Here is a 20,351-nt window from a genome sequence, read left to right as displayed (position 1 = left end):
TTTGACCCCTGCTGAAATTGTACAAGCTGATAAGAAAAGAGCTGATAGTTCAAACAATGTTAAATCTGAAAACCAGCAAGTTGCTAATTCTATTTTCCCACCTAAAAAGGAGAAGCCCCCACCTAATTCAAAGGCTCAGGGATTAAATTAAAGGGGGGATTTATGCTTGCAACAAAATATGACCTTGCTGAAATTTCTGATGATGATGTGTGCTATGCTTTGATATACAAACGGGCCTTGTTTTCACTTGATGATATTGCTAGCTCTTTACCTCCTGCTATCACTAACATTTTGCAGGAGTATGAGGATGTTTTTCCAGCTCAGATACCCCCGGGGCTACCACCTATGAGAGGGATAGAGCATCAAATTGATTTGATTCCGGGAGCCACTTTGCCAAACAGTGCTGCTTACAGAACCAACCCCGAGAAGACTAAGGAAATTCAGCGACAAGTCCAAGACCTTTTGGACCGTGGGTACGTACGTGAGAGCCTTAGCCCTTGTGTTGTTCCTATGCTTTTGGTTCCTAAGAAAGATGGTACTTGGCATATGTGTGTTGATTGCAGAGCCATCAATAATATTACTATTCGATATCGTCATCCTATTCCTAGGCTAGATGACATGCTTGATGAGTTGTGTGGCTCCATAATTTTTACAAAGATTGACTTGCGTAGTGGTTACCACCAAATAAGGAGAAACTTGGAGATGAATGGAAAACAGCTTTTAAAATCAAATTTGGGTTGTATGAGTGATTAGTAATGCCTTTCAGTTTAACTAATACACCTAGTACTTTCATGCGTTTGATTAATGAAGTTTTGAGGGCCTTCATTGGTCAATTTGTGGTGGTTTATTTTGATGATATATTAATTTACGGCAAGTTTTTGGTTGAAGATATGGATCATTTACATACTGTTTTTAATGCTTTGAGACATGCATATTTGTTTGCTAACCTTGAGAAGTGCATCTTTTGCACTGATAGAGTTTCTTTCCTTGGTTATGTTGTTACTCCATAGGGAATTGAGGTGGATGAGAAGAAAATTGAAGCCATTGAGAGCTGGCCGCTACTCCAAAGCATCACATAGGTGAGAAGTTTTCTCGATCTTGCAGATTTCTATCACCACTTCATCAAAGATTTCAGCATCATTGCTGCGCTGTTGCACCAGTTGATGAAGAAAGGTATGGTGTTTCATTGGGGAAAAGCACAAGAGGAGTCCTTTGCCACTTTGAAGGACAAGCTTACGCACGCGCCATTGCTGCAACTTCCAAATTTTGGTAAGACTTTTAAGCTTGCATGTGATGCTAGTGGAGTGGGCATTGGTGGTGGTTTGATCCAAGATGGTAAACCTGTTGCATACTTTAGCGAGAAAATTGCACAGTCTTGTTCTGAATTGTTCTACGTATGGTAAGGAATTGTATGCTCTTGTATGTTCTTTAGAGACGAGGCATCATTATTTGTGGCTTAAAGAATTTGTTATACATTCTGATCATGAATCGCTTAAGTATCTTCGTTCACAAAATAATCTGAACCGTAGACATGCTAAATGGGTTGAATTTATTGAATCTTTTCCTTACATCATCAAACATAAGAAAGGAAAGAATAATGTGATTGCCGATGCTTTGTCTAGACGATATACCTTGCTATCCCAACTTGATTGTAGGATTTTTGAAGTTGAATCAATAAAAGACCTATATGCGCTTGATCCTGATTTTAAAGATGTGTTGCTGAATTGTAAAGAGGGATGTACATGAAACAAGTTTATGATCAATGATGGATTTGTATTTAGAGCTAACTGCCTATGCATTCCAGTTGGTTCTATTCGTCTTTTGTTGATGCAGGAAGCGCATGAAGGAGGATTGATGGGGCATTTTGGACCTAAAAAGATGGAGGATGTTTTGGCCTCAAACTTCTTTTGGCCCAAGATGAGGAGAGATGTTGAGCGGTTCGTGGCTCGCTGCACGACATGTCAAAAAGCTAAGTCTCGGTTGAATCCACTTGGTTTATACATGCCTCTTCCTATTCCTTCTATTCCTTGGGCAGATGTTTTTATGGACTTTGTGTTGGGATTGCTTAGGACCAAGAGGGGAAGGGATATCATTTTTGTTGTAGTGGATTGATTTTCTAAGATGGCATATTTTATACCATATCATAAAAGTGATATGCTATTCATATTGCTGACCTCTTTTCCAAAGAGATTGTACGTTTGCATGGTATGCATGCTACTATTGTTTCAGATCGTGATACAAAATTCTTGAGTCACTTTTGGTGTACTTTGTGGAACAAGTTGGGTATAAAATTGTTATTTCCTACCACTTGTCATCCACAAATTGATGGTCAACACAGGTGGTGAACCGCACTTTCGGCGCCATGTTGCGGGCTGTTTTGAAGAAGAATTTGAAGATGTGGAAAGAATGTTTACCTTATGTGGAATTTGCATACAATCAAGCAACGCATTCTACCACAAAGGTAAGTTCTTTTTAGATAGTGTATGGTTTTAATCCCCATACTCTTATTGATATTCTACCTTTGGCTACTAGTGAGAGAATTCATAGTGATGCTAAAGAACGCGCTCATTTTATTTTGAAAATGCATGAAACAACTAAGCACAACATTGAAAAGATGACTGAAAAATATAGAGTAGCTGGTAGTAAAGGTAAAAGAGAAGTTAAACTTGAACAGGGTGAATTAGCGTGGTTGCACTTGAGAAAGAATCGTTTTCCAAATTTGAGGAAATCAAAGTTAATACCTAGAGCTGATGGTCCTTTCAAAATAATTGAGAAGATTAATGATAATGCATATAAACTTGAGTTGCCTCCCGAATTCGGAGTTAGTCCTACCTTTAACATTTCAGATTTGAGGCCTTACTTGGGGGAAGAAGATGCGCTTGAGTCGAGAATGACTTCAATTCAAGTGGAAGAGGATGAGGAGGACATCACTCATTTGGATGCACACAACACTCCGTTGGACATTCAAGGTCCAATCACTAGAGCTCACGCGAGACAATTGAATTTATTCGTGAGCTCATTCCTAAGCACTTCCTTTTATGATTTTGAGAATAGATTACTAACTAATGATTATATTATAATTAGGAACGAATAAGAGGATCAGGGGATGCGTGGAGAGGAGCTTGGAGTCGGACAAGGCCAGCAAAGGACATCCAAGACACCTGGAGGCCCAATACAACTCAGCTTCGAATCTATCTCGGAGTCCACGAGTAGTCTGTCTTAGATTGGACGCCCAAACCCGACGTTCCACATATGGTTGGAAAGATATTTTCATAGAGCTTTTAATGGCACCGGGCCCATGACCAAATAATGCCTGAGTCAACGGGAATCATCGAATCAAGTGGACGTCCAAAATATGTCTCGGTGTTGCGCCGCCGTCTTTTGGGCTGTTGGCCCGTGTATCGTATTGGAGCCCATTAGGGGTGCGTCCAAGGGTCTTGCATGCCCTAACACTTTATATTCAGTAGGGTGACGCAAGTTAGGGTTTGGGTTTTGCTTAGATTATTCTGTCAAGAACAGTTTCGCCGTTCGTCGGTTTGTGAGACCCCAACTTCGTGAGTTAATCGTACATCTGCAATTTTGGTAGCATTCTTCCTTATTCTTGTTCGTGCTCTTCGATTCGCAGGCAAGGATTAGCCTTCTTGGCGAGGTCGGCCGTGCAACACCGGTTGATAACCTGAAGAGATGTGGTGCTGTGATTGCGGGGCTCGGAACGTGTTGTTGAGAAATCAGATCGAATTGTGTCATGACTCCATCAAATTGAAAGTTATCAGAATCTTTCACAAGATCGGGAACCCAGTTGACGTGCTTGTCGCTAGCTGTCGCTACTCATCTTCGATTATTGGGAATTAGTTGGCTATCGCTGCTCATCTCTCACTGCTTCATGAGGTATCGTACTTGTCCCACCGGTACTCTATCCTTGGAATACCACAATCTGCATCTGACTTTATTAGTAGATGGAGTAACAACCTCTGACTCAGGAGATTATTTCTTTGCGGTAGCTCTTTGCAAGAAAGATTTGAAATCAGTAGTGGTACTGCCAATCTTCTTCCTTTCATAGTTTAGACCTACAAATAACAAATTACATGTATTCAAGTTTTAGAAAAAAAATCCTCACCGCACTACTGCTAATTTTTCACAAATTTATAAGTAATCACAAATTGCAAATTTGCAATGATATATTTTCACCTTGGGATAGCTTCAGTGGCTATGTGGAGTGTGGCTGGCTTCTTGCTCTGCCCTGTGCGCGAGTCCCGGCACGGCGTCCATCAGTCCCTGAGCACTGAGCACCATTGGCGATGGCGGCGCCCCTGCGGCCCTGCTGGCCTACCCCTTGCGCGGTTGCCAGGTCAAGCGAAGGCGGCTGCGCCTGCGCAGCGTGCAGGCCTGGCGGCGTGCCCCTGCGCGGTAGCGCCCCAGCGCGGCCCGCGGCTGGAGCCTGGGGGACAGCCGGAGAGACGGCCGGGGAGGCGGCAGCCGGCGTGGCGCAAGCAGGCGGCAGGGCAATGGCAGGGCTTCGGCTAGGACAAACGGGGCTCGGGAGGTGCAGGGGAATGGGGAGCCGGAGACCAGAGGCTTGGAGACCAGAAGCATGAATTTTGGGCTGGGTGTGACTGTGTGGGCCAGCGGTTGGGATGGGGGAGATGGGCTGCTGCCATTTTTTTTCGCCAAAAGAGAGATCGGGACTCTAGGAGCCGGTTTGTTATGTTATTTTTATTTTTTTTGAATGATATACATAGGATACACTATATATAAATTTTTTGGCTAAAAGTAACAGGTATTCAACTAAATACTCTTGAATACATAGAGCCCGCCCCTCGGAGACGGGTAAGATGACCGGCGGCGGGGGCGAGAGGCGAGCCTGCCATGGCTCGGCTCGCGCGAGTGAGAAATAGATGCCCCGCCAGCAGGTGTGATGTTGTGCTCTGCTCGGCTAGAGATGCTAGACACGCCGCGGAAATGCGGAGAGCACGGAGCTGCTTGCTTATGTGCACAAGGACATGGAAGAGAATCACGTATCCATTAACAAATTAACACTCCATGGCGGGCAGGAGGCAGGATAGACACTGAACTGGCTGTTCATTATAAAACGCCGTACCAAACGCTACCTAAGAGATCTTTTTTCTCCTCCTTCCCCACAAAACTTCCACATGGAGGATGGCACAAAATACAACAGCAACAAAGATGATGCTGAAACGGAGAGGGATGGAACTGGAGACAAAATGTGTTATGTGTGATCGCCTGGATAAGGATGGGGCACATTTATTTTTTCAAGTGCAAGTTTGTCGAGCAGTTGTGGCGAGAGCTTGCACCGAAGGACACACGTCAGGCTCTAGCATTGGTGCAAACAGCGGAAGAAAGGATCAGATCGATCTTGGGCATGGAAAGAAGAGTACAGATGATGACCTGTAACTTGTTATGGCAGTGGTGGCAAGAGCGAAATAGGGTGAGAGAAGGGGACCGTCGGAGACCCATCTCAGATATTTGCTTATTTTGTGCGTCCACACACGGAGGAGTTTCAGAAAGATTCGAAGGCAAAAAGAAGTCATGCTCGAGAGGCCAGACACAGGTGGAAAAGGCCGAGGGGAGATGTGCTGAAGGTTAATTGTGACGGAGCGTATATGGCTCATACGAAAGGAGGATGGGGATTCGTGATCAGGAACTCTTGGGGAGAGGTGGTGAAGGCAGGAGCAGGTCATGTACAGTTTGCAATGGATGCTTTCCAAACGGAGGTTATGGTGGCCTGGGAGGCGATCAAATCGGCTATATGGAGGGGATGACACATGTGTCCTAGAAACCGATGCAAGCTCTGGAGACAAAAAAATTACAGGCTATCGGCAATGGGAGGACACATCTGCGAGATAAAGTCAATGGCGATATCAAACTTCATCTTGTTTTCGGTTAATCATTGTTTTAGAGAATGTAATAAAGTAACGCATGCTGTGGCTGCGATTGACTGTAAATATCCTTATACAACTAACCGGTTTTAGAAAGTTCCGACGGTAGGCGTGTAGGACTTGGTGGCCGGCGACATTACCATGCCCGAGGTTTAACGAAATACGATTATTACTTCAAAAATGCTACTACCTCTCTCCTAGAATATAGATATTTTTAGACTTTTTTTTAAGTCAAACTTTTAGATTTTTTTAACTCAAACCTTTTAAACTTTAACAGTAGATGGTAAAAAACATAAAGATTGATAATATAAAAATAATTTTAGTTTATTCATAATAAAACCAACTATCATAATATATGTAACTTTTTCTATTTAAAAATAATTATTTTTAGAGATATTATTGGTTGGAGATGAAAATATTTAACTTTGATCAAGTTAAAAAATTATTATATTTTAGGACGGTGGTACCACCTAATAAGAGTCAAAAGCCTCAGAGGCTACTAATATGTACTATTATAGAACCTGATAGAAGGCTTTGATAAATCAGATCATGCCGTATGTTATGGTATGCAGTCAGTGTCTACTAATATGTACTATAGAACCTGATAGATTTTCTAACACCATGAAGTGTTTGCCATAAAAATACATAAATATGATTTTTCATGTTTACAAACTAAATTGACTAAAATTCAATCAAAATTTAAATTTTTTAACAAAACCTTGATCCGAACGAGAACTCAACAGTTTGGTTATGTTCATTTGCCAACCAAGGTTGGAGTTAGCATGGGTGCTTATATTTTCTTAGATTTTTTTCCAATGCTTTGAGTAGCTACCAATATACTTGTCCGTAGCAAGACGTTAATAATTGTTTATTTGTACTTGATAACATAGTAGCATGTGGAATGCACTCCACATCCTTCAAAATTCAATCTTAATACTCCACAGGTTCCCTAACCATCAGCGTCAGTACAGTCTCAAGACAATTACAGGGTTATTAACTTCAATTTCTTTTTTTATCCCATTAACTCCAATTTCTAATTAGGCTGGTTTGTGCTTCTTCAGTTGAATAAAAAATATTATCACTGATCCTTTTTCAAATCATAATATTATCAGTCGTCTACTGCCAAAGTCTTTCCCATGAAACATAATTATTATAACAACAATTTCTAATTCAAATCTGTAGGCATAATTTATTTTTTTATTATTTTAGAAACTGTTGCAGGCTACTGTTTCTAATTCGACATCTTGGTCGGAGTACCACGCATTCATTACCAATGGAGTATCATCGCTTAGATTTTTGAATCTAAATCTAACAGCAAACAGTTATCATCACTTTCGAGTCTTTTTTGAACCTAACAGAAGAACGTAGTGGCAACATCGTCTGTTTTCGGGAGACGCAATTGCTTACGGCGATGAAACAAGTCAAGCGAACAAGAGAAATGAAAATGTAGGTCGAATCCAGGCCCGCACGATCAAAGCCCGAAGGCGTCACGGCGAGCAGACATGCAGACCCGCTGGTGCTCTCCGTGCACACTACCATGCTTCCTTCCTCCTCTTCATCCAGAGCATCGGCTTATTGTGCACGGGTTCTTATTACCAGTATGAAAGCAAAAAAAAACATTCAAAACCCAAGAAATTTCGAATTTTACATAAAAAAAGAAGATTTTGAGCAAGATTTGGCAGCTGATCAGATAATTGTAGTCTGATTTTCGAGTCAACACAACTATGCGTTTCTGTGAAGATTTATCCTCACATCAACCGGACCAAATCTTGGAACCTACAGATTTGTCAGCTGGGTAAAAGAAAGAAAATACAAGAGAAAAACAATCAAAGTGATTGCATCAAAAGGCTCAGAAGGATCCATTGGTTTCTCTCAATCAGCAGGGCGGAAACCAGGCGGTCTCTGTCCCTCAGAAAATCCCTTATCATGACGCATCACAGCCTCCAACAGCAGGATCCAAGCAAAAACGCAAACGAAAAGACAAGCGAGAAATAATCGGCAGAACTAGGAAGCGAACACCACGCATCAAACCCTAAAACGATGAGAACCACGCATCGAACCGTAGAAGGATGAGGATTGGCCGGATAATTTGAACGTGACGGCGCAGTGTGGAAGGGCGGCGGCGGAGAGCGGAGGTAGAAGATGAGAGGCAAACCTCGCCGTCATATATAGTAGTGAGGACGGTGTGGGCTAGGGTTTCTCCGCGGACGCGGTGGATTGGGCTTCTGCGGTCACTTTGTCAGTTTTGTCGAAGCCCATTTGGTGCAACGGCTGGCCCAATTTTTCTTCTTTTCCTTGAACCAGAAGGGCCCAGTTTTTCTTTCTAGTGCGCTGTACTCTTCCTGTAGTCTCCGTTTTACAAATTTAAGGCTCAGTTCATTTACTGTATGTTTTTATATCCGTAGCTCAATATACGTAGTCAATCCAATGAAAATGTTAACCGGCTTACTCATGAAAACGACAGATAAAGTTTGCACTTCCATCATAATTTCCGTAAACGAGCTTAAGTACTCTCATGGAAACACGGAATCAGGAGGGCATGAGTTCCCTGGTGTGACAAACAAGAGATGCTACTCTCTGGAGCATCACAACCGGTACTACATTACATTCTTGTCTCACCACAGAACAAGTCAAATAAAATTCGCAACGGAAAAGAAGACTTCAAGCCGTACGCCTCTGAATGTAGAACGAGAACATCTAGACAAAGCAATCTGAACAAAGGACCATTGCAGAATGGAAACGAGACCTCTGTTTTCATTTGCAGCACGGGCATTTACATCACTCCCCCGTTACAAAGGCAGTGCTCAAGCAGGACCCCCAAACAACACTCAGATCAGCAGCAGATTGCGCCATCGTCATTTGTTGTTCGGTTAGCCCCATAAAAAATGAATCAAATACTGAAAACTATTTATAGTAACAAGGCACCCAAACAAACTGATAGGGCAACTGGACCAGCTTTCCCCAGGCCACCAAAGAATCAATTTTGCAATACCAGAACCATTACAACCATTAACCAAAAATTATGACAAAATTGTTTCCTTTTTCTAGTATAATATACACAGGTATCGAGAAAAAGGGAAGGAAAGAGCTAAAAGATTGTCCTATATACAACGACGATTGGAGTGAGACAAGCCTCATCGAACCTCTGTAACTTTGTAAATTAGACACTCCCAGTGCAACTCCAAAACTGAAATCAAGAATACGTATCAGTAAATAAACAAATTGTCTGAAGGAGAGTACATCTATGAAAGGATCTTTACTCGTTACATGATATTTGGGCCCATATACAATAATCAACAAAAAATAAATATGTGGCATTTCATTTCATGAAAACAAACGCAAAATGAGCCAAGTCACTTGAGGGGTTACTAGTTCAGGACGATCATAATGGCAAGTCTTTCTTCGCCTACTATTACTGTACAGGGGCATGATTCCAAAGAACAAAATATACTGCATAATCATTTCTTACCGTTGCAACAGATGGAGATCAGATTCAAATTCAAAACTTGGATTTGGTCACTCACAGGACATCAAAACCAAGAATGGTGGATGTAGCAAATTTACATCTGCAGGCTAATTCTTCGTATCCCCTTTGCCAGTTCACTAGTCAAATGATCATTGGCAAGAAATACTTTCAGGCAACAAAAGTAGACTTGGTAAAATAATATTTTGGCAGTCTGCGCTGGTCCAAATGATCACCCCACAAGAGAAGGCAACATGAATCCTTTCCATTCACAGACATTTACTCTCTGATCTTGTTTTATCTCTACATCCATATTGGAGGAGGTACCAATGTAGCACAAACGCCAAAGCTTGCCATAATAGATCTTTATTCACAGGAAGTATTTTCGTTCTACTATTTAACACTTTCATGGTTGATACACTCCAATGAATGACGAATCAGTTGCAGCAATCCCTTGACATCATGAAAACTGAAATCAAGTACTTCCCTCACAAGAGAAACACCGTTCACCTTACCCTTTCCAATACCAGAAAGATAAGCAGAAAATGAATTTTGCGATTTTCTGGTTCCCTCGAATGCATTATTTGTGTCCTCTGCCTGCAAAATGAAAAACACACTCAAGAAATGAAATGGTAACTCACAGGTCATGAATAGAAGATTCATGTAGCTCTATTGTCTGCACCATTTCATGAAATTATAACAAGCTTGCGACATAAAGCCAAGGGACATCAGTTGTGGATTATCTGAGGAATAAATAACTAGTGAACACCTGAATTAGTAAATAAGCCAATTTATACATATCCAACAAACAGATTGAAGATTTTGATAATACTCCCTCCATCCCAAATTATTAGTCGTTTTAGCTTTTCTACATACATAAATTTTGCTATGCACCTAGACATAACGTATATCTAGATGCATAGCAAAGACAAAGAGGACATGCAGAACTGCAGATGCAAACAAGTGCACAGATACATTTTCTGAAAAGGGGGACCGTTGAAATCATTGATCTATATGAGCGTCAAGTCAAAAGTGTCTGATGTGGAACAGAAACATCACATGTTCTGACTTTAACCATATGTCTGGGACCTATTTCAGTAGCTAGATGATTGTTCACTTAACAGTGTCCTGTAATTTCCATAATTTTTTTCTCGAATATGCAGGAGAGCTGCACATCATTGCATTAAGGGAGGGAAAAAAGGCCAAAATAGCCACACGCTACACACACCACACCCCAAAGGGGTTCATCAGGTTACATACACGCCCGGGAGAAATTATAGGAGGCGACCACCACTAATTCGATCAAGGCTGTCAGCCAGTAGGGCCAGCAACAACCAAAACACTAAGTCCTTTTGCGCCAGCCAGCAACAATTTTCTATAATTATGTAAGCCAAGAAGGCTCCAACAGGTCTTCCGAACACACACACACACAAGGCACACACATACACAGTAGTTTGGTGCTGCAATTGCTTGCTGCCTTTTCTGCTTTATTTTCTACTTATGCACAGCCGAGAGCTACAATAAGGCCTGAGATTGAAAGCTAATAGTTACAGCTACTACTAACTTGATTGGCTTATTATTCTCACTAGCAGCTGGAAATCTGCTAACAAATTACACAAGGTTACTGCTCACAAATTACACATCAAAATCTTCTGAGAGATGATTGATGCATTTAAAAGAAACAGAGAGAGAGAATAAGTTGCTGGATAGTCTTCATATTTCTTGATTAAGCACACAGGCAAATCCTAACAATAAAACTGAAAATGACACATGGTACTTACATAAGAAAGCAATCCCATCAAGTGATGATTGTTCCGAGATATGGGATTGCTAGCAATCTGAGGAGAGTATACGCCCCTTGCAGAAACAGCCTTAGCAACTGTGCTCTGGTTATTTAAGTTATCAATATCTGAAGCAGAAGATGATGGAGACTCAGCTAGAAAAAGAAAGAGAGAAAAAAAATTAAGAATCAGAATGTTAACCATATAAACAAAAAAAATGGATCATAAACTTAATTGCATTGATCTCACTCCAAAACAAATGAAGATTTACATTGTTTCATGCAGCTGAAAGCTGCATTAGGTATCTACCTTTATGAGCAAGAGATGTGATCAAAATTCAATCGAGATTCACCAAAACATGTGTAAGGATGAAATTAGAGAATCATTAGGAAACTTACTTTTACTTCCTACATAATGATAAGCTTTTAACTAGTCAAGAGCACAAAAATATAACTTCTCCTAGACACGTTCTTGAAAATGATGTTTCCTAACTTATGATAGAATATAAAACAAATCAGATCCTCAGAATTGCATCATCCCCTACTTTTCAAAGGTTTGCTTTGAAGAATGTATGATCATTCTAAATCCAGTTTGGTTTGAGAATGGATCCACCACATTACCGATAAAACAGATAATAAGGTCAATCCATAAAAACAAGTGGATATTCCCATACTGGGATAACCCAAAGGAGGCCATTCCTCAAACCAAACAGGTCGTAACGACCCTAGAGGCTTCAGATATATTCAAATGATTATGCAGATACATGAGCTAAAGTGTATGTGAAAAAAAAACCTGGAGGAACCATCAAAGATGCTGCCTGCAATGCATGCCTATCTTTAATTGCACCAGGATGTTTAAAGAAAGCTGCCTTCATATACGCCACTTCCACACATTTATATGCCAATGCAGCATTCGCCATTTTCTTAAGTCGCTCAAATTCTGAAGCACAGAATCTGTTGAATACAACAAAGCCAACAGGGAGATAGTAGTGAATCATACCACGTAAGCACCAAATGATAATGCACATAAGGGTTAAAGGAATAAGTACCATAATGACAATTAAATTAAACTATGGCACATCGGCAACAAAGGCTTACGAAGGATGGGAGTTTTAACATACTAAAGTCTAGAACCACAGGTATCTACTTTTTCAGAGACCAGCCTAGGAGGAACTAGGCAACTTTTTATTAAGACGGAATGGCACCCAACATACATCCAAAAAATCTCAACCAACCAAGCTTGGCTCAGTTCATAACAGGTATCTCTTTAGAAACTCATCGTTTGTAAAATGGTCCTCAACCAATCTGATCAACTTTCCGATAAACAAAATAAAAATTTCTGTTAAACTCAGTAAAACAGGCACAACTATCATTATGAATTGATAAGTCAACTTGAGAGTTGATAGATTGACTGCTGTCTGCCTGAAATAAAGCCGTAAGGATGTTTCTTACACACAAAGGTTTCCTGTTTCAGAATATAGTTTCATAGCTTGTACAGAATCCCCTTGTTTGGAGCTATCAACAGTTGGACCCTCCCATAGAGAAGCAACATGGAGAAATTTCAGACCCGCCTCAAAGCACATGCTTGTACTCTCAAAGTCATCCCCTTTTCCCTGCAATAAGAGACATGATTTGAACAGGAAGAATAGTGAACTAAGAAATGTTCTGAGGAATCGAACCTTCAGACGTTTAGACAAGTGCTTCAAATCTCGAGCTTCCTTCAGCAGAACAGAAGCATTTGTTAGATTTGAAGCATCACCATCAACAGTTACTTGCTTCCTAGTTTCCAAATTTTCAATAACAGACTTTTCTATTTGGTTTTCCTTGTAAGAGGCATCACCATTTGATGCATTGTTTAATAATTGCTGCTGCTTGTTTCCTTTGACTGTAGATGGATTTATTTTCAAGTCATTATGTGGTATATTATCAGGCTTAATATTCCCATAAGTCAAGTTTGCATGGTCGCTTCGGTTTGAATCAAAATGGGGCGGTGTTTTCCCATTCTGTCGGCCTGTTGGTTGCTTGTGATCACGGTTGTCATGTAATGGCAGGGCATCTCGATTAACTTTACGTTCAGGATTCAACTGGACATTTTTAATACTGCGCCCAGAACCCTTGTTTATAAGGCATGCATTCGTTAAGTCTTGTTTATCTTTCAGCAACTCCCTATCATTCTGAACATGATGGCCTGTGTCTCCATTAAATAAACCAGAAGCATGAGCCTTAGCTTGATCAGAATCAGATCCAACGGCGGTGTTTCTGTTGGAGCATGAAGAACCTTTCTTCCCTGACTCCTGAGAATGCACATTTTCTGCTTCTGCCCATGAATAGCTTTTATGTCTACTCAAAGGATTCTTATCAGAAGTTCTCAAGGGTGAGGAAGAAACTGACTCTACAGGTGAGGCCCTCATTTCCTCAAAAACAGCTTTACACTTGTGGGAGTTAGACACCTTGGATGAACTCGAAGTGGCCGCTGTAGATGTTTGTACATGACAGGCATTCCTCCTTGGGGAGCTTTCAGAGAGCAATGGATACTGGAAACAGGTATTTTCTTGATATTGCTCACTTAAACACTCTTTGTCAGCAGATATTCTATCATCATCAGTTTCAGCAACTGTGTCTCTATAATGGGCCGCTGTCCTATCTGTCTTTGACAACTTCAGTTCTGGCATGGGTTTTTTCTTCACAACACTAGTTTCAATAATATTTTGCTTTACATTTCTGTCGGCATTGCTATGCCCCGGGTCAAGATCATGCTGGCTTGACTGCCTTCTTTTCAATTTTCTCTTCTTAATAGATGAATCTGGAAGACCAGAATTTTCTGTTTCTGATGTTTTAATGACCCTATCTGAAAAATCTTTGTCTTCACCATGCGAATGTTTATCTGATGAAGATGAACCATACTTTCCCATGCCAGGTGAAATACCAACACACTTCTGCATGTCTTTCAGAGTCACATTGGCAGGAGGACTACTTTTGCTTATTTCAAACTCCAAGGGTTGATGCTTCATCACAGGGCCATTGGATTCTTTCTTCATTTTCTTTGATGCTCTCAGGTTATCAAGATCAACCCCTACACTGATCCTCATTGGATTTGACTGATCTTTTTCAACAATTTCTCCTGAAGAAATGTAAACCGTTAGAATCAAAATAACAGAAAGGTATTAGTAAACTTCACAATTTTTAGGTGGTTCACCTTTATCTGATGATTCCGCTATCTTCCGTTTTTCCTTGAGTTTAGGGAAACAATTAACACCATCAGGTTTTCTACTGGAAGGAAAATGTGGCTTCTTTGAGGGCTTTGACATATCAGCCAAGTCAAAAGTATTTCCTACATTGGCTCCATCATGGGAACCTTTCAACTTCCCCGATATACTGATGTACTGCATATTTCCCTTAAAAATTGGAGCAATAGCTGCACCTATGCCTGCCGTAGCATCATGACCACCATCCTTAATATTATTTTCAGGTGCAGGAACCATATAAAGAGCACGAAGGGCTCTTGTGGTCTCATCTTCAGTTATTTTGCAGCTATTCATTCCAGGCCTACAATATGTAGCAAATATCAAAATAAACATGCTTATACCAAACAACACATATAACAGTACTTGCAAGAAATGAATAAAGTGGATGAACTTACAGCCAACTCTGCATGCTACACCGCCATTTTTTGGGAAGTATATCTGGATTCATCCCATAGGGTAAAAGGCGCCAATTCTCACACTTGTCGCAGCACACCCATTGTTCATTTATTACAACAGGTGCAGGCGCAGTCAGAGCTGTGGATGATTCTGCAGTCCCATTCCTATATACTAATGGCAAAGGATCTGATTTGTTATCAAACAAGGTAGAGATCTTGAGCTCACCACCATTTCCAACTACTGATTTGTTATCAGTCTCCCCAAATGAAATGGTCTTTTTCTCAAGCTTCACACTCTTATCTTTTGGATATGAATTAGCCAAATCAATTCTATGGTCTAAAGCATAATCTTGATCTTCACCATTAGATTTTCTGTCTCTGTCTTCATTCAATTGTTTCTGTGCCTTGAACTTGAGCTTCTTCCCAGACAGGGCAGCTTGCGAAGAGGAAACTTTCTTGTTCTTCCCTTTTATCAGTCCTGAATAATTTCTACCAACATTTCCTTCCATGATATCCACGGATTCTGCACTAAACAGGCTTCTCATTTCCTTACTTTTGTACTGAGATAGTTCCTCTTTTACATGCACTACTTTTTCCTTGTCCCTCTCCAGCGACGAAGTTTTGCTAGGAATGCTTTCAAGGTGACTAGAACCGATAGAATGTTGATTGTTGTACTCTTCAGAATCATAACTGATTTTATATGAAAATCCATGATCAAGTGAAGGTTCTTTCTTATTGTCCTTGTTTTTGTCACTAATGTATCCTTTTAATAGACCCTTCTTTGGTCCCTGCATTTGATCTGAAATCTCACCAGTAAATATTTCAGACCCCTCAACTGAATGTTTTGTCTTTATGATTGTAGGTAAGAAATCTGAACCAGTATCATCTGAAACATCCTGTACATGAGGCATAGTTCCCTTATTCACAGCAGATGGTTTGTTAACTCTGCATTTTAAACTCTTGAATTTGGGAACCCTATCTTTCTTTTCATCATACTTGACTTCCTTGGCATTCTTATCTTTGATATCCAGCGTAGCAGAGGCTGTTTGGCCCCGACCTCTGTGCAATTCTGCTTTGCCAACATGAAATTCAGGTGCTTCATGTTTTATCATAGCTTTAGGCTTTTGTCTCAGTTCCATAACATTTCCTGTGAGGGGTGAGAGCAAGTGTCCTCCAGGAATAAAATGGCAGGTCATTATCTGTTCAAGCAACACAATGCGTTAACTACTTAACTCTCAAAACAATCGTCCTTTACCATGATAAACACAAGTAGGGCAAGACTTAACCTCAAAAATGGTACGCGGAGATTCATCAGGCAAAACTTCAGGCACTGGAGCCTCAGCAGTCCCATCTAGGTTGTCTTCCGTGGATGATGATGGGGAAATGTCAAGGCCCAAACCACTGTAAATAGCAGCAGTATTTCTTGCCAAACTTTTATTATTATTCACCTTGATACGTATTTTTGGTGCTTTCTGCTCAGAACAATTGATTGATCTGTTTAACATCTGTCCTGAGAGATTACCATTGCACTCATTGGATATTTGATAGTAGTCATTTTTCCTGCTGCTGTCTAATTTGGTCTTAACAAAATGGTTCTTTTGTGCAGCCTGAAAGTACATTGTAATATTCACATTTAGGCAGTAATCCTAGTAAGTCAGCATATGTAAACTTTGTATAAGTGTACCTCTGTTGGCAAATATGGTGATCTAGAGGCACTGGCATGGTTCAGTGGATCTGCAGGGTTCCTATATTGAGGAAAGGCCAGGTATGCTGGCAAGAACGAACCACTGCGCCCATATAGCGGCCCTATGTATTGTGAATGATTTTTCACATAAGCAAGTAAAACATCAATAACTCTGCAGAGCGAACAGGGTGGCAATTTTTGTCCTCTTACCCAAATTCTCAAGAGTTATTGGGCCATCAAATTTCTTACGGAAATGGCCCAACAATTTTTGAACTTTTTCATCCTGAAAACAATACAACATGCTTTATTCTTTTAGCAGGAGGACCATATTTTAACGTAAAAGTTTAAAAGTTGATCTTCCATAAGGACAGAGCTGTATCATTGGAGTGTATACCAAAAAGATAAAGTATGCATAGAATGAGAAAGCATATTTCTTGAAGCATATGTAGGTATGGAGCAACAAAGTTAAATGCACTCTTTCTGGGCACAGAACTATCAATAGAAGCAGTGAAGCATAAACTTAGCAAGAATAATTCTGCCCTCAAAATGCTGATTATCCACTTACATAATTATAGGGGTAAGAACCCCAAAACTTTCTTATCAAAAAAATAAATTAAATCCCTTGGGTCCAAACAAGCTTGTGTGAGTTACCTCCCCACGTATGTTAGATGCACAATCAACTCCCTCACTCTTAATAATAACTAAAAGCTGGACTTCACATATGAATAGCCGACAATATGGTATTTTTAACCCAAAAAAACTACACGTGCACACAGGGACATCATGCAGCACAATAAAGTGAGCAATATCATTGTAGCAATAGTTATAAATGACGAACCAAATTCTAGAATAAAAACAAATAAACCATATAATATGGCATTGCTAATGACAAAGTATTAATCTCTATACACGATGATAGTAGTCTTTGCATAGACAGATGGAAACTCACAATCCACGTGACAGAACAAAGACTTAGAAATCCAAAACCTTAACTACTTATTCATATCACTATTAAGTTCTATTGCAATATTTTTTTTCATTCTTCGTTTCTCTTTGGTTTATGTGGCTCTTGTTGGGTTTCAATTCAAGCCTAACCCAACTTGCTTAGACTAGTGGCCTTGTTGTTGCAGTAATAGTCCCCCACACAAATCTACTCCCTCCGTTCTTAAATATATGACACCATTGACATTTTTGCAAAGTTTGACCAACAATATTTACTTACTAAATTAGTTCAGTAAAGTAAAATAAATACCACTAGATTAGTCATCAAATTAAGTTTGACTGTAGATTGATGTATTTGTATAAATATTTATAGAAAAGACGAAGGGCCAAACGAACAGAAAAAGTCAATGGTGTCATATATTTAAGAACGGATGTAGCATTTAGCCACAAAGCTAAAAACGCCTACATCAGAAAAAAAAGAAAATAAATTAAAAATAAGAAAAATAAAAATAAATTCCACTGAAAAAATTAGAGTAAAACAGAGAAGAATTTCTGTATCCTCATACGACCTAGACAACAGAAATTGATTGGTATCATCCTAAGAATCGTAAAGCACAATGGCCTACCAAATATATTGTTCTTCTTACTACAGTAGATACAGCTAATACATCTGTTCACCAATCCCATAGTGGAATCTGTTCATACAATTTACCATCAGAAAATGAAAATATAGCAAACTACTTCAAGTTTACTTCATTAGTCATACAGTACTGTGGTATTATTAAAGTTGTATTACGGTAAAAAAAAATATTTTGGAGCATGAGCTCCACATGCGTACATCGAGAAGGTACAAAAGAAGCTGTTCTGGAATTAGCCAAGAAGAACTGGAAAACTGAAAACCATTTTGCTCTATCCTCATCAAAACTTAGGTGCATGCTTCTGTTGCTCTATTGAGAATGTGGATAATGATCTAGGAATATTGCAAGATATCAAATTCAAATCGTAACCAGACGAACTATGCGCAGTAAGTCTTGGCCTTGTTAACAATAGTATCAACTACCACATTGATCACTCCATCCTGTTGATACACTATCCATCATAACATTGCAGAGTTTTCACCCAAAAGCTCATGTAACAATAAGTCATTCCAAAGCAAATGAAACCGAAATGTGCCCGTGAGTCAACCTCGAAACCATGCTAACGCCAACCACCAGCTAACATCTTCCAAGTAACAGAAACCTTCCCAGTGACCTGTTAAACCTAGCACTGAAAGCTCCCTAGTTCACCAAAGGGGTACCAAAAATCGCTGTAAAGCAGTACTACGATTCAAGGATTGTGTAAGTTGTAAGTAACCACGAATTGGTTCACATTCAAACACCGGCTCCAATACAGTATTCCTCCAGAACCAGCTAGAGCTAGCATGTTAACCGAATTCCTCAATTCCCCCGGCGAGGCCAGCGATTAACTGGCAAAACCGTAAAAGCCACATTGGCCGGGCGGGCACGGTAAACCACGTTAGATTCGAAGAAAAAAAAATCAGCAACCACCTCGAATTACACTGCAAAATTGATCTGGAATTCGACAGCGCTGTTATACCAAGCTAATCACAATGAGCGCAGCACGAGAGAGAAATAACGAAATTCGCAACGGTGCGACAACCGAAACAACAATCAGCTCGTCGCAGAAACCAGCAGGAAAAACCGCACACCACCAGCTCGTCCGCCATCCATCCAATCCGCCAAGGAAAAACAAACAACCAAAACAAGGAGCGGAGGGCATCTCTTACGATGTAGGTGGTCGCGTCGGCATCAATGAGCTGGCCGCCGCCGCCGCCGTTGCCGTACCCGTAGCCGTAGCCGTAGCCACCGTACCCGTCCGCGCCGCCGAGGGCCGCCTCGCCCTCCTCCAGCTCGAGCTCCCCCTCCTCGTACCCCATGTCCCCGCGCCGCCCCAGCATCTCTCCCACGCTGCCGGCGGCGGGGCCGGGGCGACCCCCGCCGAGGATCGCCGGGATCGCGCGCGGCCTAGGGTATTTCGCGCCCCCACCCCCCCCCCCCCCCTCCCTTTTGTCCTTTCCTGCGGTTTAGATTGTTTTTATTAATTTTTTTCCTTCTCTTTCCCTCTCTGCGCTCGCTCGTCGCCCTCGGTGGTGTGCGTCTTCCTCGGAGGTGGTCAGGAAGAGACCAAGAAGGAAGGGGAAGCGAAAAAAAAAAGGAAAGGAAAGGAGAAATACCAGTATGAGGCTGTTTTACCGGTACAGGGGGCAATACCGGGAAAAGAAAAAAGATACGAGGACACGAGACAATTTTCGTGGGGATCCCAGGTAGGTATGAGGTATCCCGTATCCGGCGGATTCCTGTGGCGGCGTTTTTGCGTGGATGCCCCTGGGGAACTCGGGTTTTCGGTTTTCCTCCGCGCACGTGGAGGGGTTGGCACGGTTGGATGGGCGAGGGACGGCGGGGATGCGCGCGGCAGTGACGTGTTGCCGCCCCTCGTGCGGGGTCGCCGGCGCAAACAAACGTGGCCCGCGCCCAGGGAAAACGTGAGGCGGGCGGCGGCGATCGGCGAGGGCTGCGCGCAGGCCAAGGCTGACGGGCGCAGTCACCGGCGGCGAAAACGAAGTGCTTGGGCCGTGTCATGCATGCGCGGCGCACGTGTGGCATCGTGGTTGATCTTTTCTGGATCGCATGGAGCAGAGCTAAAATTAGCTATGATTCCTGGTCGCTTTTTCATACGGTTGCATTTTAATTAATTTGCGTTGTTGTTTAATTTCTAACCTACTACCAAGACGGAAGCCTTATGATTACGTACAGAATGCAACAACCTAACAGAATCGATGCCATATACCTGGAAACATGACAGACTTATTCGGGGATATTTATAGGAAAGCGCCAGACATTGGGTATATTCGCTTAGCGTGGAGGGGAGGTAAGAGTTCTTCGTGT

The 20,351-nt window shown here is 41.3% G+C and overlaps 1 protein-coding gene and 3 non-coding genes across 5 annotated transcripts; all 4 read right to left on the bottom strand.

Moving 5' to 3' along the window:
- Window positions 1-7,339: 7,339 nt before the first annotated feature.
- LOC112888204 lies at window positions 7,340-7,449 on the bottom strand. Its single transcript, XR_003227747.1, has one exon. It is a non-coding gene; the product is annotated as a small nucleolar RNA snoR100 (small nucleolar RNA).
- A 128-nt stretch (window positions 7,450-7,577) lies between these two features.
- On the bottom strand, window positions 7,578-7,656 carry LOC112888193. Its single transcript, XR_003227736.1, has one exon. It is a non-coding gene; the product is annotated as a small nucleolar RNA Z155 (small nucleolar RNA).
- An 82-nt stretch (window positions 7,657-7,738) lies between these two features.
- On the bottom strand, window positions 7,739-7,844 carry LOC112888249. Its single transcript, XR_003227786.1, has one exon. It is a non-coding gene; the product is annotated as a small nucleolar RNA R41 (small nucleolar RNA).
- Window positions 7,845-8,783: 939 nt separating this feature from the next.
- LOC112884666 lies at window positions 8,784-19,615 on the bottom strand. 2 transcript variants are annotated; one of them, XM_025950137.1, is made up of 12 exons: window positions 19,193-19,615; window positions 16,675-16,747; window positions 16,465-16,586; window positions 16,067-16,387; window positions 14,781-15,979; window positions 14,337-14,686; window positions 12,820-14,261; window positions 12,593-12,753; window positions 11,934-12,094; window positions 11,142-11,296; window positions 9,367-9,957; window positions 8,784-9,084 (listed from the first exon to the last, which is right to left on the bottom strand). In XM_025950137.1, the coding sequence occupies exons 1-11, from the start codon at window positions 19,361-19,363 to the stop codon at window positions 9,754-9,756; spliced, it is 4,359 nt and encodes a 1,452-aa protein (XP_025805922.1). In that variant the 5' UTR covers window positions 19,364-19,615; the 3' UTR covers window positions 8,784-9,084; window positions 9,367-9,753. The 2 variants fall into 2 exon arrangements, with proteins under 2 accessions (XP_025805922.1, XP_025805923.1); XM_025950138.1 differs by lacking the exons at window positions 16,465-16,586; window positions 16,675-16,747 and having other exon boundaries at window positions 19,193-19,614.
- Between the last annotated feature and the right edge of the window lie 736 nt (window positions 19,616-20,351).

This window comes from Panicum hallii, chromosome 3 (assembly GCF_002211085.1).
Source record: "Panicum hallii strain FIL2 chromosome 3, PHallii_v3.1, whole genome shotgun sequence".
Lineage (NCBI taxonomy): Eukaryota > Viridiplantae > Streptophyta > Magnoliopsida > Poales > Poaceae > Panicum > Panicum hallii.
The sequence above is the reverse complement of the archived record's forward strand: the minus strand, read 5'-3'. Positions and strand labels throughout refer to the sequence as shown.

Coding starts and splice junctions, on each gene's coding strand:
- LOC112884666 (XM_025950137.1), bottom strand. CDS start 19,363: ATGCTGGGGCGGCGCGGGGACATGGGGTACGAGGAGGGGGAGCTCGAG. Junction 16,388..16,464: donor CACCATATTTGCCAACAGAG/GTACACTTATAC, acceptor ATGTACTTTCAG/GCTGCACAAAAGAACCATTT. Junction 12,754..12,819: donor ACTTGTCTAAACGTCTGAAG/GTTCGATTCCTC, acceptor CTCTTATTGCAG/GGAAAAGGGGATGACTTTGA.